General features: G+C 39.7%; 1 protein-coding gene across 3 annotated transcripts in view; it reads right to left on the reverse strand.

Moving 5' to 3' along the window:
* Positions 1–1,205: 1,205 nt before the first annotated feature.
* The window catches only part of SCAF11 (SR-related CTD associated factor 11), a 38,278-nt gene continuing 22,148 nt past the window's right edge, over positions 1,206–17,335 (reverse strand). For all 3 annotated transcript variants that reach the window (XM_077338644.1, XM_077338643.1, XM_077338642.1), the window contains exons 8-15: positions 16,451–16,557; positions 14,998–15,084; positions 13,756–13,856; positions 8,303–11,221; positions 7,057–7,400; positions 5,307–5,525; positions 4,705–4,824; positions 1,206–1,907 (exon numbers count right to left, since the gene is read on the reverse strand). In XM_077338644.1, coding sequence (XP_077194759.1) covers positions 1,779–1,907; positions 4,705–4,824; positions 5,307–5,525; positions 7,057–7,400; positions 8,303–11,221; positions 13,756–13,856; positions 14,998–15,084; positions 16,451–16,557 — 4,026 coding nt within the window. In that variant the 3' untranslated portion in view covers positions 1,206–1,778. The remainder of the gene's footprint in view (positions 1,908–4,704; positions 4,825–5,306; positions 5,526–7,056; positions 7,401–8,302; positions 11,222–13,755; positions 13,857–14,997; positions 15,085–16,450; positions 16,558–17,335) is intronic.

A 17,335-nucleotide genomic window follows, 5' to 3' on the forward strand; every position in this document is an offset into this window, starting at 1 on the left:
CTTTCCCAATCAAGTGAGATTTCAAATTGAACCTAGGTTGAATAGCCATGAATGTATCCACTGAAATCTAAAACATGGCCTGACAGTAAAAAATCTGTATCTATACTAAAACATTTCACAATATGCCTCTTTAATTACACACAATACACACCCAAGTAATTCATTGTCTACAAAAATAAAAATCTATAGGTAACTATTGTGACAGTGCTTTGTTCTTTATTTCTAAGTTACCCTCAGTTTTGGGCCTTCTGTGCTAACTCCAGCAATGTCTGGCCCTAAAGGAGGGTTCTCAGGACCACTGGATAAACTATGTTTTAGTAGTACTTTGCTTCAACATTATATCAAGCTGCCCCTTTCCACAAGTCTGGATGTAGATATCACAAACCTCTACTGTGCATGACAGGCATGAACTTGTTGCCATGCTCACATGATTCTTCCTCCCCCTTTTTTCAGAAGCCTTGAACCAAAATAAGTTTACATGGATTCCCAAATGCATCTCTCTGTCAAGCTGGAATCTGTTTCCTCCTCATAAACCAGAACACTGATGGTTCTTCAAACTTGTGGGAAATAAATGACTTTACTCAGTTGCTTGCATAATGCTAAACAGTTGTTCAATGTAAGGCTTCGAAGATCAGGAAACCTTCAATCATGTTCCACAAGAGAGGATGATGTATGAGCACAGCAGCAAGTGAGGCCAATGTCAATTAGTGTAAGTTCCAACCAAGATACTGTAAGTACAACAGCAGCATGCTTAATTTCTATCTAGAATGTGCACTCATTTCTGCTCATTATACATTGTGGGGACAACTCCAGATTTTGCATGAGAGTTAGGTCTCATGCTTTGCATTAGGGCTTGACAATTTTTATGCAAGAATCGTTGCCTGAGTGTATTTTGGCTTTTACTTCGCATGCCTACAACTGATAAACCATGAGGTAACTGCCAAAGATCTGACTAATGCTATTGCTTACTACCATATACTGAATAGCAAAAATTGTCCTCCAGTTGTTGAAGGTAATGTAACTGGCATTAAAAAATACCAGACAGTTAGGCATTTTGTACCAAACCAAAAAAATCTAGCCCAAAATGCTTTGCAACTACACTGAAGAACTGAAAGGCCATTTCCCCACAGCAAAGTGAGGATAAAGCACTGGTTTTAGTTGCCTTCTGGAATTCCAATCAAAGCAAGAACTGAAAAGCCACAAAGTAACAACAAGCAGCATAGCCTTTATTTGGTGTTACAATAAGAAAACCATGCCCACAATTTTGGGCACCAAAGTTTGCTATGTTTTGCTTTCCGAAGAGTTCTATTCAGACATAGTGTGCTTTTAAAACACATGTTGAGCCTGTAAATTGAAGCAAAATACTTTATTGTACTAGACCTGAAAGAGCTGGATAGGATTGGCAGGAGGACCAAAGGAAAAAAAATCACCTTGACTGATTTACATATATTGTACATACTCTTTTCCAAATATCAGTATTCTGGCAAACATTGGTGCCTCTGCACTCCACTGTTTGAACCAAAATACTGTACATGAGCCATTCCCACAACTGTATATTACTAAGCAGGGGCACTCTCCTTTATTCCTTTCAGTTTCTCTTTACATATCCTTATGCAAAAGGATAAAGAAGTTGCAGCATTAATCTGTATTTATAACAAAACATTATACACTATATTGAAAAATAATTTTATCAAAATCAGATTTCATCCACTATTTTTGTTAATAGTCCATGTCAAAATTGCACTTTGCAGACATCTTGATGGCATTTTTCAGCTGACTCATTTTTTTTCCATAGAAATAGCCTCTTCGGGGTTTTTCTTTCTTGAATGTTTATATTTGTCCACGTAAGCTTTGACCAAATTGGCCACTTTTGCAGAATTCACTTCCCCACTCTTGCTGTGACAAACCTAAATATAAAGAGCAGAGCACAACTTAAGCATCAAGACTTAGTTTATAGCTTAGATAAACCAGAAGCAGGTCTCTTTTTGAATTTATTTGCACAAGTGAAAATAAAATTGGGCCATTGCTTTAATGAGATGAACTTGAAGTTGCAGACCATGAAACAAGATATAGCAGAAGAAATTAAATCATTTGAAGTCACTGTTAAGCAATTATCTGAATATATACAAACCTCTAACAGTAAAATCCAGACTCTTAAACCCAAATCTGTTATTTTGTCACAGGAAATGAAACTACAAATGGATAAACTTGCTCTGCTTGAATTAAAACAACATGATCATTGTGTAAGACTAAGGTGATTGCAGGAAGTCAAAAATGAAAATATTAGATACAAGGTTGTTGAAGGTTTGTCGGGCTTTTTGGGAATGACTCTGAAGATATAGAATTAACAACTGAGGACATATAAAGACTTAACTACATGATGAAGAATGTGCCAGAGGATGCTTTAATACTTTTTTTGCCGGAAAGCAGACTAGAGATCAAGTATTAATGAAGAATTCTAAGACCATACTTAAATAGATGACCAAGAGACAATCATTCTGAAAGAGATACCACAGAGGATTTTAAGGAAAACTGAAGGAGAAGAATATTGTATTTCGCTGGGGCAAACTGGAAGGGGTGGATTTTCACCTACAAAAAATAAGATTCAGACTGAATTCAGTAATGAAAGCAAGAAGCTTTTAAGAAAGATATAAAGCAGATTGGGAGGAAACAGAATGTTCAAAGCACCTCCTCAAGAAGATGCATAAGATAATAAGGACTTTTTATATACTTAAAACTTAAAGATGGATTACAATTATAATGAAATGTAAATGGACAATACAGCTCAAAAGAGGGGAAAAATTCATTATGCTAAGAAGTTAAAACTGGACTTACTATGCCTGCAAGGAGCTCATATTAGGAAAATTGATATGAAATATTTAATTCAAAGAACATTAGAAGAATTTATCTAATGAAGTAAAGAGTGGAACTGTATGTTAATCCACTTTTGAAACCAATGTTGACCATTGCTGATAATGAGGGATGATGGGGGAAGTGGAAATTGAGTTATCTAAACACAAAAGTGTTGGTGCTATGTGTTTATGCTCTAAACGTTGATAAGTCTAAAATCTTTACACAACTTATGGTTAACTGACATGTCTTATGAAAACTGTGACATAACGGGTGACTGAAATGGTGTGTTTGAACCACAAACAGATAGAAACTCTGCAACTATTATCAAAAGTACACAAGGGAAATTGCCAAAATCCTTTTTTGATCTCACAGAGTATGGGTCTTATAGATATCTGGAGTCTTACATATGGTGACTTAAAGAATTTACTTTTTTCCCTGACAAACATAAATCATTATCAAGAATTGATATGGTATTGATATCTATGAGTTTGGTCTCAAAGGCTGTCAAAATCAGAAATACTACCAAAATCCTTTTCTGATCGTAACCCAATCACCTTAGTGGTTAAAAACAGATAAATGCATTCAGGTGGAGACTAAACGAGAGGCTGCTGAGAACAGAACTTAAATGATTTAAAGGAAAAGTTAAACAAAGTTTTTGAGCTAGCTTAAAATGGATAAAGGTACAAATATGAGAATGGTTTGGGATGCCAGCAAGGCATATATGGGAGGATTCTTTATACAATGCAATGCAGAAATCAAAAAAGGGAAAAAGAAATTTCTTAGATGAAATAGACAAAATTATATTAGATGAAATTAAAGAGCAGAAAAAAATTGAAAACTGCCGCTAACAATTCAGAACTTTCCAAACAAATAAAAACATTACAACACCTCATCTCCATGTTAACAGTAAAGCAAACATAGTTGAAATTAAGTTATCTGAAGCAGACACATTTTGAATTTGCGAATAAACGTGGACTGGCTAGCATATGAACTAAGAAAGGAAAATGGGTGGGAGGTCAATTATGGCAATACAAGATGGTGGTAAAATATACTCAGATAATGGAAATATACATAAAGCCTTCTAATCTGTATCTATATAATGTCTCAATTGAGAAAATAAATGACTATATGATCAAACAGCACATACCACATATATCAAAGAAATAATGATAGATTATGAATGGTCCTATAACAATCAATGAAGTAGTTGAAGCCATTAGAAAAATGAAACCAGGAAATGCTGTGAGACCAGAAGGATTATCAGGTTCATACTACTAATGTTTGGAAGGGGAACTCCTATAGCATTTACAGAAAATAATGGAGAAGCATCAGATACACAGAAAGAGGTTAACATCACTTTGATTCAGAAAGAGGAGCAAACTCAGAAAATGGTTATTACGTCAATATTATTATTAAACAATTACTACATATTTTTACAATGGTACTAGCCAAGAAACTGAAAAGAATTTTAAAGGATTTTATACATGAAGAACGATCTGGATTTTTATCAAAAAGTCAGTTAAAAGATGTTTAGACAGTAAATGATTTGATTATTTGGAAAAACACAATGAAAACTGAGCAGTTATGATTTTCCACAATGCAGAGAAAGCTTTTGATAATTTGAATTGGGATTTTCTAATCAAGATTTTAGTCAATATGAATTTTGGAGAAAATTTTATAAAATCAGTAAAAGCAATTTCCTCTTCTTTTCAACAGACTGCAGGGATAAAAGAATCCAGAGCTTTAATTTGGGGTTGAGTTGTACAGAAGGCTGCTTGCAAAGCAAAAGTTTCTTCTTGCACAAGGCTCTGCTTACATACAAGTTTTAGTTATTAACAGAAAATCACTTACCTTATCTACAGCTTTTCTCACAATCTCTTTATATTCTTCTTTTGAAATATCTTTATTCTGATAAAATGGCTTAATAGCCAATTTTACTTCTTGTGCAGCTTTTTCCTGAATTAGCAGTTTCTAGAAAATACAAGTTTCATGCTACTTGAGAAAACAACTACAGTTTTAGCATTTTTGGTGTAACAGTGAAATCACTGTAAGTAAAAAACTGAACTGATATGCAGATTTAAAGTGGCAAGCCAACATAGCAACTAATTTCAATTAAGCAGTATAAAAGAGACTTGCAAACAGTCAGTCATTTACCTGGCTGCTTCTGGTAAAACACCAGCAGCTAACTACCCAGGACAACAAAGCTTTTTTTTTAAACAAATAAACTTCAGCCCATATTTCCTTTCATACTAGTTAGTAACATAAGTAACATACAGGTAAGCAAGGTAGGTGACTGATATACATTTGATATTTTCTCTCTAACATTATGAGTTGCATCCTGTCACACTGTTGAGCTACGTGCAGAGTAGAAGTAAACAATACTATATATAAATCAATTCTCCCCCATTTCAGCACTGCAGAATTATGCATATTACTTCTGATGTTGAACTTGCCTGGTCTTTCTTGGAGCTATCTGCGCTGGCTTCCACTGTTACACTTACTTTGCTTTCAGCCAATTTTACAGCAGAGTTAGAAGATTTGATGTTACTTGACGATGTTGTATTACCAGAACTTGGTCCCTGAACTGCTTCCATGCTTCCCAAAGCTGCTGTTGAAGCAGGCAGGACTGGTGCACCCATGTTGGTGACTCCATGGGAAGTACTAGGAATCGCCTGTTTTTAAGAAGATCAGGAGTTAAGGCTGTAAACCTGAAGACAGGCCTATTTCTCTCTTTTAGGATGCACTTTAGACAATCTTATGCTATTTTCAAGCAGGACTACTTCCTGTCATTTTAGTAACAATACAAATACATGAAGGATTGCCTAATGGCAGATTAATCAAAGTCTATAGCTAAAGCGAAAGTCTTTCTCTAGTAGTAGGAAGACAATCATAATGCAGAATCTAATTTCAGGTACTGACCAGCTCTTGTCCAGGCTTAGCAGCAATCCAAAAGGCACACGTTAATACGCATGTTAATTTTTTGTCTGTAAACTGGGAGAACTATGGTATGTAAACTGCAGAGCCCTACTGCACTAGAGAAAGAGAATCTCACCTACAAATCAAGAGGAGCTCAACATTTACCAGGCACAAATGTTGTGGCTAAAAGGATGCCAAAATAGATTCCAGTCACTGAGCAAATGGCAGTGGCCATTCTGTAAATGGGCAAAGACTCCCCAAGAGGCACAAGACAGTGGCCTGCTGGCTAAGATTAACAACAGAGAGAACAAGATCCATCTTCCTCATGAGTGACAGAGGAAATCATGGAAATGTTTTTTTACTCCTGGAGATTTGAAAGCCGTGACACATTTGTGATCACTCTACAACAGCTCCAAGCCAGCATCAAAAAAGCTATGATGCATACCCAAGTCACATCCCAACTAGTAGCAGGACTCCCAACACAGCTCCTGTTCATTTTGAGGCTTCATCCATAGGAAAGGAGATAGAAGCATATAGGAGGCAACACTGTCTGGGGCAACCAACACTGGTTCATGTCTGGGAAGGAATGGATACTTTCCAGGAAAGCCTCCTTAAGCTAGATGCAAGTCATGTGGTCCATTGTGGCACAGATAGTAATCCGCCCCACTGAGTCATCCATACGACAGCACTAAAATGTGCAACCAATGGGCTAGATCCAATGCAGCATTTCTGTAGGTGCAAGGACCTCTTCCTGAAATGTGTAACTTTCAACCCACCCAACCGCTGGAAGAAGCCTAAACACCTCCTCACAGTGCTGTTTTGACATAGCCCTCTCATCATGGAAATTCTCCAATGGATTCAACTAAATGACCATGTTGCATCGGATCAAGTTTCCATATCAGCAATGCACCTACCTGTAAGCTTGCAACATTCATATGGGAATTTACGAATAATAAGTCTGATCTATATAATTTCAAATGCTTGAAGCTAATCATGCAGTAATAGCAACCATACAATAATACATATAGATTGGGCATTAATTTATTGGGGGGATGATGTCCCTACTGACTGACAAATAGGAAAAGGGATTTTTGCTAGAGATTGAAGTATATTTTCCATTTAATATCAAACTCATTCAATAACTACATTTCACACCCAATCAGTTTCAACATTACTATTTAAAGAAAATGATCAACCAAGAATGCCAGACAGACCGTTCATATAAAATAGGATCACCTGAGCCACAATGCTAAAAGTTGGCATTTTGTCACACTGACACACACATACCTGCAATTGTTTTCCATCCAGTTGAGAGGCAACGTAATTAACTTGCTGGGATGGTGGTGGAGGAGGTGGTGGAGGAGGTGGTCCCTGAGACATATTTGTGGGTGTTGCTACCTGGACAAGAGGCACTCCTGTATGAAGATGAATGGGCACTGGCGGTGGGAGATTAAATGGATTGTGTTGAATGTTCATAATAGGAGCGTGAACACCCATTGTATATGGGAAGATATTCATTGGCTGATGTTGCGTATTTACTGGTGTCATTACATTCATCTGTGGTTGCATGATGTTGACTGGTAGTTGAGAATTATCTCCTTGTTGGTTCGTTTGGTCTTTGAAATTTGGATCTGAAGACAGGGAAAAAATATCTGCAGATGTTTGGTTCTGTACAGCATTATAAAAATCCCAGATGGTCCGCAGATCCTGACTGATTTATAGTAGCACAGTTATTCTGCTAGACACACAGACAACACAGAATATATAAAAAAGGAGGCGGACTCCATTCTGATGGAGATATTCATTGAATTCTTATAGTATGATTCCACAAGCATCTTTCTACTATATTTACTGTCAATGAGTACAATGTTGTTATTCTTTACAGATTCTAATCAATTGAGTAAAAATTCAAAGCAAATCTAATTTCTTATGTGCAAGATGCATTATCTTTCTAAAGGTTAAGATGCCTATGAGTTACCACGAAAGATTCCAAGGACTATTCCATTGGGCCTTAGGGACCATGGCATCACCTACACTTTAAATTTCTATCCTTCTCTCTCTGCAATTTAATCAAAAGAGAGTTGGAGGAATTTTCTTTTAAAAGCTTCATTAAACCTCTGGAAGACTATGTAGATCTCTCATAAGTAGCTGCAATACCAGTCAAGTATATACACAAGGAACAAGTCCCTTTGAAAGCAATAAGCATTCTTAATATTTCTCCCCATCATCTTCATTTTTAACACAGATTTTTCCAGAGCTGTATAAAATGGATTTATCCCTGTTACAGTTAGCTTAATCATCTTCTATGCAAAGTGGACAGTGAACATCTTTATAATGTAGATGCTGCAGAGCATATGTCGCAGAGTGAACTAGAAAGTATGAAGATGACCACTTGATAGGCTTTCCTGTATCCTTTGCTTTGTATAGAAAGTAAAGTCAGCAAAAATGGTTTTATTTTAAAAAATGTTATGAAAAAATTACTCCGTACTTTTTACCCCCAAGCTCATAGGGAAAATGAAGGAAAGACTTATACCTTGCTCAGGTGCTGCTGCTGCTGCTGCTTCCTCTTGTCTTGTCCATGCAGATTGTGGACTTGGAGAATTTCTGCCCCTTCTGGAATAATAGTTCTGCACATCTGCCGGTAAAGTCTTTCTTACAGCCCAGCTAGATGCAGACGTCCAGCCAGACCGATCAGCAGGCGTGTCAAAAGTGAAGTCTTGTTCTGACTTGCGTTTATATGGCTGAGGTTCTGGGTATCTTGCACTTTCATTCCCAGTACTGTTTGTGTTCCCTGAGTGGGGCTTCCGAGTTTGCCAGCGATTTTCATTCTGGTCTCCATACAAAAAACCTCTGCCACGGCCACCTCTGTTTCGGCCACCTCTGCCACGATTTAAATTCCAACTAGATCCAAAGTTTCTATTCCAAGGAGGCCCTGAATTATTTTGTCTATTTTCTTCCCATGGTGTACTTTTAAACTTTTCCCTATCTCTGTTCCTACTTTCTGGAACAGAATTTATTCTTTCCATTACCCAGTCTGGATAGTCTGTTCTGTACTGGTCAGGATCAAGTGGTGTCTCACCATCTTTGTTTGTGCTCTCCCTTTCTTTCTTTACGTTCTCAGACAACTTATCGTGTTCATTTCTTTTGTACCTTTCATTTCCTCTGGGACTTCTCCAGTTGTCATTTGTCCACCGTTCTTTCCATCTAGGAGGTGAATAGCTATCTCTCTCATTTCTAGGAAACAAGGGACCTTTGTTTCTTGGTCTAGATCTGGATCTAGATCTGGATCTAGATCTTGAGCGTGACTGTGACCATCTTCTCCTACCTCTATCTCTGTCGTGATCTCGTCTTGGCCCCTCTTTATCACTGTCTCTGTCCCTACTCTGAGACCTACATTTGTGCCTCGGAGAGGAGTCTTTTGCCCATGTCCGTGATGACCTCCTCTTTTCTCTCAATCCATCCCTCTTCGGTGAACTAGAGGAAGATCTCCTCCCTTCTCTTAGCAGATCCCTCTTGGGGGACTGAGACAAAGATTGCCTCTCTCCTCTCAGCAGATCCTTCTTTGGAGACGGAGACCTATCTTCTCTTTGAGGATCTTTCTTTGGAGACTGAGACCGCCATTCCCTTGGCTGATCCCTCTTTGGAGACTGGGATAAAGATTTTTTCCTTTTTCTTTGCAGTTCCCCCTTTGGAGACTGGGATACAGACCTCTGCCCTTCTTCTTTGGAAGTATCCCCTTTAGGAGATTGAGACACCCTGGTTTCAGTCACAATCTCCTTTCGGGGAGACCGAGACATCCTGCCTTCAGCCACAGTTGCTCTTTCAGGAGATGGAGATTGAGATTTTCTTCCTTCTCGCTTCAATGGGGACCAAGTTGTTGATGGCGAATGAAATCTTGATCTTCTAGTTCGAGTCTTTTTATCTTTTTTAAGTCCCGCAGAGCATTCAGATTCTTCTCTCTTTTCTAGATTTGTAGAGCTTATAGTGTGTTTCACTTCATGCAGTAAGGCATCTGCCTCTTGCTCTACAATGCCACTCACTAGTGGCTGGTCTATGCGAGTATCATTCTGGTCACTGCTAAATGAATCACATTCCATAGCTACTATCTCATTGTTATCTTCATTGAAATGTTTAACATCTTCAGTAAGCGTTGTGGGCAATACACTCATTCTGGATGCATCTCCAGCCTCTTCTGTAGATTGATCATATTTATTACCTGAAGCAATGTTCATCAATAAATCAGTAGATTTTTGGTCTTCATTATTTCCAAGTGCATTTGTTTCTTTTTCTTCAGTTTCAGGATCTTCTATTTCTAGAGACACCTGGAGCTCCAGTAATTTCCTTCTAGGACTACCTAATGGCTGCTCTTCTACCACGGATTCTGGAAATGAACTTCCTGAATGAACTGCCAAGGGCTCCTCTTGCATCTCATTTTCTGTCCTGTCCAACACCTCACCTGTTACTACTACAGATTCAGATCTCCCCAGTGATTCATTTTCAGTGCCAGGCATCAGCTGCTTTTCTGTGTCCATACATTCCAGTTTCTCCTGTAACTCATTTTCAGGGCTGGGCAACGGCTTATCTGCTACTGCTGAAGATTCAGCTCTCTGTGTTAATTTGTCCTCAGAAATATCCAGAGACCTGTCTGCTACTTCCACCAATTCAAGCCTTCCTGGCAGTTTAGGTTCTGAATTGCCAAAATCCTGGACCTGATGCATTGCTGTGTCAGACAATTCTCTAGAAAGTTGTTCAGGTTCATCTACTTGTTCAATGGTGCTTACATAATACCTTTCACTTTCAAACTCAGTATCATCTGCTGCATCACATTTCTCAGTTTCTTCCTCAGCGATGAGCAAAGGTGGTTCTTGTACACAGGGATCCATGTCTAACACTTCTGACGTATCCTGCACTTTACAGGAGTCTTCTGTACGTTCTGGACATTTTACAAGGTCCATGGAATTTTCTAAGCCATTAGCAGACTGCAGCTCTACATTACTTTTGCAACTGAAGTCAGAGGTACTCTTTTCAGCATCTGGTAGATGACCTTTATCTAGCAAGACTGTTACCTCTGCCTCAGAGTCACCTTCTTCTACTAGATCACTAGATGGCTTTCTACAACGCCCATAACTTCTGAGTTTCTTTTTAACTAAAGGTTCCTGCTGTTTAATTGCTCTCTTTGCCTTTCGTTTTGGAGGTAATTTTTCAGATTCTGTACATGAAGCATTCACAAAAGAGCTACCATCACCACTGGCCTCACAACCAGAACTGCTTGATTTTGGTGAACTCTGAGACTGATTTGCAGTTTCTGTTTTAGTATTCCGGGCAGATCTCCTTCTAGGAGTATTATCTGAAATCTTCCTTCTTGTTCCTCTTGTGCCAGCCGTACCAGAAGTTTGTTTTTTCTCCTCTCCTTCTTGGACATAGGTAACAGCATATCCCTTCACTGAAGATCCTGAAGGTGTTTATTTTTTTAAAGAAAATGTTGATATAGTGATCAGTCACGTTGATTTTAGAAATGCCCACATATTATTCATTGCTAGCATTCTGAACATCAACTGTCTTTATTCAGTTTCTTTAGGACCACAACTCAAAGATGATCTTGTCTTTATAATTCCCTCTTTCCAAAATTGCACAGATCAAAACACATATCCAGAATCCCATAAACACTTGTTTAGATGACCTTATTGTTGCTTAGTCTCTGATTTTAAAGAACTTCAGCCATTTTGATGGTTGTGCTTGAAGTTTCTCCTCAAACTACTTGTAGCACTACTTCTCATTCCATTTCCCAACTGTGCCTGAAAGCCCATTCCTTTCATAAAGCTATTCACCCCTCAGATGACATCCCCAAGGAAATTAAATCCAAATATGTACAAATGCACATGCTCAAGTTATTTGTGAGTGTCCTCTGTTCCTCGCCTCCCACTTACATTTAGATAGCAAATCTCTTACCACAGGGACATATCCCATTCTATAGAGCACTGTGTGCCACAAGGACACAGTATCATTTCATTTGAACTTTTTGCTTATTTTGCTCTTACTGCAGGTTGGGTTCCCAGCTAGTCAGTATTCTAATTGTTTTGTCGCAGGCTGCTAATCCTTGGGTTGTCTTTGACTGTGCATTATTTTCTTGTTTAACAATGTTTTACTTATGAAAACAAACAGTTATACTGAGAAGGGATAGTAACTGAACATTTTTTACATTATTTTATTGTTAATGTTTTACTGAAAGCCTGTCTATCAATAGTGGGGAAGATTTATTGGTCACCATTTCTAAGACATGGAAAACTTTGGTACTTTTGATTTGTGGTTCACTAGAGACTTTTATTGAAAAAGATGAATCACTGGTGTTACACTGAAAATAACTACCAGGGCCAAACTACTTTACTATAGTGTACATAATGAAAATATTAACCAAAATCTCTAGGACAGAGATTTTAAATTACTGCAATGTGCATGCAAAATCTGTTTTTCTGGTGCTGCAGAGGATAGTAAACATAACCTCTTTATTGACTTTGGGTCAGCCTAATTACTGTATTGCAAAGGCTGCTTCCAGTCCAACGGACAACTCATGAAATCACCATGAAAAAGGGGAGGACAGGGCAGCCTTAAGGATGTAGAAACTGGAGAAGTGCTTTAATGGCATGCACTTCAAACACCTAGAGCAGTGATCCCAAGCCGCGGCCCGCGGCCCGGTGCTAGGCCGCTAAGGCCTTGGTGCCGGGCCGCGGCTCCTTCTTCCCCCCCAAAGCGAGAAGCTCGCCAGGCCGCGAGCAAATCGGCCGCCAAAGTGGCCGATTAGCTAGCGGCCTGGCAAGCTTCTTGTTTCGGGGGGGGGGGGGGGGAGAGAAGCTTGCTGAGCCGCAACCTAATTGGCCACTTTGGCGGCAGATTTGCATGCGCAAACACAGCAGTCCGTGCACGTGCATTTGCACTGGGGCTGCCGCGCGTGCGCAGGCCCCCGGGCCGCCCTCTCCCCCCACTGCGGAGCAGCGGTCCGCGGCTGCCAAAAGGTTGCGGACCACTGACCTAGAGAACTAGTTAGTGGGCCCACAGCAATAGTGTCAGTAAGAGAGGAGCAGTAGCTTATAAGTCACTGCTATTTTGATGAACTATGATAAAACCAAGTATACTCAGACTTGGCAGAAATCTGAGCCATGTGATTGCTGTTGGCTGACCCTCAAACTAAAGCTGTACTATATATCAATGGCCCCCAACATTTTTATCACCGGGGACCAATCAACGCTTGACAATTTTACTGAGGCCCGGGAGGGGGGGCAGTCTTTTGCTGAGGGATGTCACCGCCGCCGCCTGAGCCCCTGCTCCACTTGCTTTCCCGCCAGCACCTGACTTCCCGCCACCCGCTGGGGGGCCCTGCCAGCAGCAGCTGCACGGTGCCACGCCGAGGGGGAGCCCTAGCCATGGCAGCCACTGGAGAGCACCAAAGGTGAGCCAGCAGCAGAGTGGCAGGGCAGCCCCAGAGGCAGCAGCTGGGGAGGAGGACAAGGAGGAGCCACGGCCTGGTAATGACTGATCCACAGACCGGTACCAGTGTCTGGCCTGGGGGTTGGGGACCGCTGCTATATATGACTTGATAGTGTGCATAGATTTGTCTGTTAATTATTTAGTTGATCTGAGTGGAAATAACTTTTGATGTGTACCCTTAATACTAGAGAGCTACGGAGGCTTGGCTACTTCTGAGGAGATGAGTGAGGAAGGAATAGATAAGAAACTGGAATGTTATTAAATGCCCTCCTACCAAAAGCTGAAGGTTCTATGTTGTCCACCCCTTATAACAACCATCTCACGTCTAATCACAATCTATGGACACTTCATCTCTAAATATTTTATGTCAGTGTGAAAAACCGTGCTTACATGCCTTTCCCCATCTCAACTTTATTACCATATTGTATGAGATCAGAATGTTAATGTCTGTAGTTAAACATTGCTTTATATAGACTATAAATAAAACTTACAAAAAGAAATTACCAAAGTTTTCCAAAGGTGTAGTGTTTATCGGAAAGAGAGCTCCCATCACAACAGTGGGTACCCGAAGACAAGTTTCCATTTCATAACACATGGAAGGGATTCTGTAAAAAATTACGCAATTTAAAAACAAGACTTACCTAAGGTGATCTACAGAAAAGGATATAATGCCACATAAATACACATTGCGTCTTTAAAAACTAATTATAAAGACTTCAAGCTAGTGCTGAAAGACACCTCTTTAGATTTAAGGTCTGTTATCTCAGACGAACTGCTTATTGGACGTAGATGGCTTGAATAAATCTAACTCATCTGAAGGAAAAACTACATTATTATTTTCAGGGATCAAACAACATTTATTGCTTTTTATTGAATCTAATTGCATGTTTCCTCCTGGTAACTTTTTCTTAGTTCTTCCTGCCTGCCCAGCAGGGGTTATTAATGCTAAGTTTACACGCTATGTCTCAAAACAAACTGTAGCCAGAATTGGTTCTAAAAATAATGGAGATCTACTGTATTTGCCAGCGTATAAGACGACTGGGTGTATAAGATGACCCCCCAACATTTCCACTCAAAATATAGAGTTTGTCACCATTGTACGGCTGCAGCACGACCGCAGCGCCTCCGGCCCGCCCCTGCATCCCTCTGTGACCGGCACTAGTGCGCAAGTGCGCATGTGCGAGCTCTGCATAGACAAGGGATGGGCCGAAGCACCGCTGCTTCCCACCGAGCAGAACGGGATGGTCACGCCGAAAAGGCTGGCATCCCTGTCTCGCTGATGATGATTGCCGCAGCCATGCTGATGACCCGCTGCAGCCGTGCTGGATACCGCGCAATACTGGATGGTATGTAGAATGAGGTGGGTGGGCATCAGGAGGGCACTATGAGCAGCTATGTCTATCCCAACTGAGGTGCATATAGGCATATAGGACAACCCCTCCCCCACTTGGAGGCATGTTTTTCAGGGGGGGGAAGTAGTCTTATATGCCAGCAAATATAGTAAGTGGCACTTTGATAAAAAAAACCCTCACACATTAAACCATGGGTCAGTCAAGGCTCTGTTTCCTTAAATGTACAGTATCTTGGATATAAAACACATTTCAATGAAGTTTAATTTTGTGTGCCGAATTGTAAGACTGCAGGAAACATTAATATGAAATATCTATTGGTAGGTTTTAATGCTGTAGCTAATGCTGCAATATTTTTTCAAAAAACGAAAGTCCATAACCAACTAGAAGTTCTTACCTTTCTACTCTAGCCAGCACAGAAGAAGACAGCTCCAGTTCTCTTCTCTTGTGTTCAATAATTGTGTCAATTTTGCTGATCTCTATACTGGAAAATAATTTTTTGAAAATAATTGTTCTTTCTTTTCTAAGCACGTTATTATAACAATTTTTGATCAGAAACAGCAACACAAGTAAATTCAATACAAATTAACACCACCACATGATATCTGAGGGTGAAAGAATAAGCATTAAACATTTCAGAACACTTTACATTTGGGTGGATCCTAAGGATCTATTCTGCTAGCAGAAGCATTTTCCTTCAGTGGAAAAAATATCCCTCTATTAAGTGAAACTCTTTGGAGTGTCTTGTGACAGGGGAATCACCTCTAAGGGAATGGAGCCACACAATCCAACACATTCTCAGTTAGCCTTAAAATAGCAGCCTGTAGCAGCCTATTATCATTCCCATACTACAAATGGAAGGGCTGAGACAGGAATCGGCTCTTGCCTCTTATAAAATGAAAAAAGGATGGGAGTTGAAATTTCTGACTTGCTCTGGGATGGTCAACTACATCCAAGGGGAGAACTATGCAGGGCTTTGCGCTCTGTGGGCACCAATCTGTTGGTTATTCCCGGCCCCAGGGAAGACCAGGGCAAGGGCCTTTTTGGTCCTGGCCTCTACCTGGTGGAATGAGCTCCTAGAAGAGCTGTGAGCCCTCTAGGAGCTTTCAGTGTTCCGCATGGCCTGTAAAATGGAGCTCTTCCACCAGGTCTATGGTTGAGGCTAGTACGGCCAGGGAGATCTATATGGCCCCCCTTCCAGGTAGTTGCAAGTGACATATGCACCCTCCTCCCTCCCACTCTACTATGAGTTGGGGGTACTAAGAATAGTGAGGGTTTTTGTTTTTCGCCATATCTTCTTTTTTCGATTTCATTAATGATTGTGATTTCATATCTGGGGCTTTATGGAAATGTATGTAACCCGCCACAAGCCGTCAGGGAGTGGTGGGTAATAAATCAAAAAATAATTATTATAATAACTAGTCACTGGTGCATATTCAGGTCAAACTGTGGACCATTTCTAACATTTCAGTCAAGTATTTCTGTAAATACAGAAACCACTGATACTACTTAAGAGCTAATGAGCCTGCCAGGTAAATTCTGCTCTGAAGTAAATCTCTATACTCCTTCTTTTGCTCTAGAGGGGGTACTTCTAAATGTTTTATATGGCGATTAGGGCTCAGTTGCAAAGATGGGAGAAAATCACATGGTAGCAAACTGAACAACAGCTCAAATTTCATGTGTTCTTTTACCTGGAACAGTTCTTACCATCTTACCACTCAGGACACAACAGCATGCAGCTGCAGGGGCAGGACACTAGTAAATTGTATTTCTAGAAAGTCAAGGGAGCTATACTAGAATTCTAGGTACTACAATATTACAGCAGCCTGGGTAAACAGATTGATACTGACCACTCATTGTGGTGATTAGGAGATGCTCCAGTGAAACTACTGCTGGAAAAAGATCTGTTGCACAAGTCACTTCTGAAGACTCTGTTTGAACAAGTCTGTCTTCTTGGCTACAAAACAAAGTGTTGAATTTAACATATAGTTCAACTTCATATCTATCTGTCTAATATCCATAAAAGCAGAATTATTTTTGAGATACAAGCACATTAGTGATGTACATACAGCTCAATTACAGGAATGCAGAGGAGCTACCTAGATCCGGTACTGTGTTCTACATTTGTATAATGCATTTTAGATACATTTTATTATAATATATATTTACATTGCACTTTACCTATTAGTTTATAATCCAATTTCTTGACATTTGCTTTTGCTACTAGACATACATAATTGCTTCCCAAGTTTTATTCAAGGTGTGAGCTTTCGTGTGCATGCACACTTCCTCAGACAATGAAATAGGAACCCGAGAGTAAATTTACAGAGAGTAAATTTACAGAGAGTAAATTAACAATAAATTAGTAAACAGCATCATGAAGATATCCAACAAATATGCAACATAATGAAGGTCAGATAATGCCTTTCTAGAATCAGTCCTTTGGGTTCAATTGGTGTTCAGAAAAACGTAAGAGGAATAAAAATGATAAGGTTAGTGATTAATGGCAGATGCTTTCCCAATTAAGAAAAGTAGTAATTAAAAGAAACCTATTGCTAGCCTCATCCGTCTCCACTCAAGGAAGGACCTCAGAGTAGCTGTTTTATTGCCAAGAAACTTCAAGAACAGACTGGAAGGGGAAATTACTGAGATGTAATTTATTACCACACTCAAAACAATGGACTCTCCAGGACTCATCAAGGATACTGATTTCTTATCTAATCTCATTCAGCTCT

Source organism: Paroedura picta, chromosome 5 (genome assembly GCF_049243985.1).
Source record: "Paroedura picta isolate Pp20150507F chromosome 5, Ppicta_v3.0, whole genome shotgun sequence".
Taxonomy (NCBI): Eukaryota; Metazoa; Chordata; class Lepidosauria; order Squamata; family Gekkonidae; genus Paroedura; species Paroedura picta.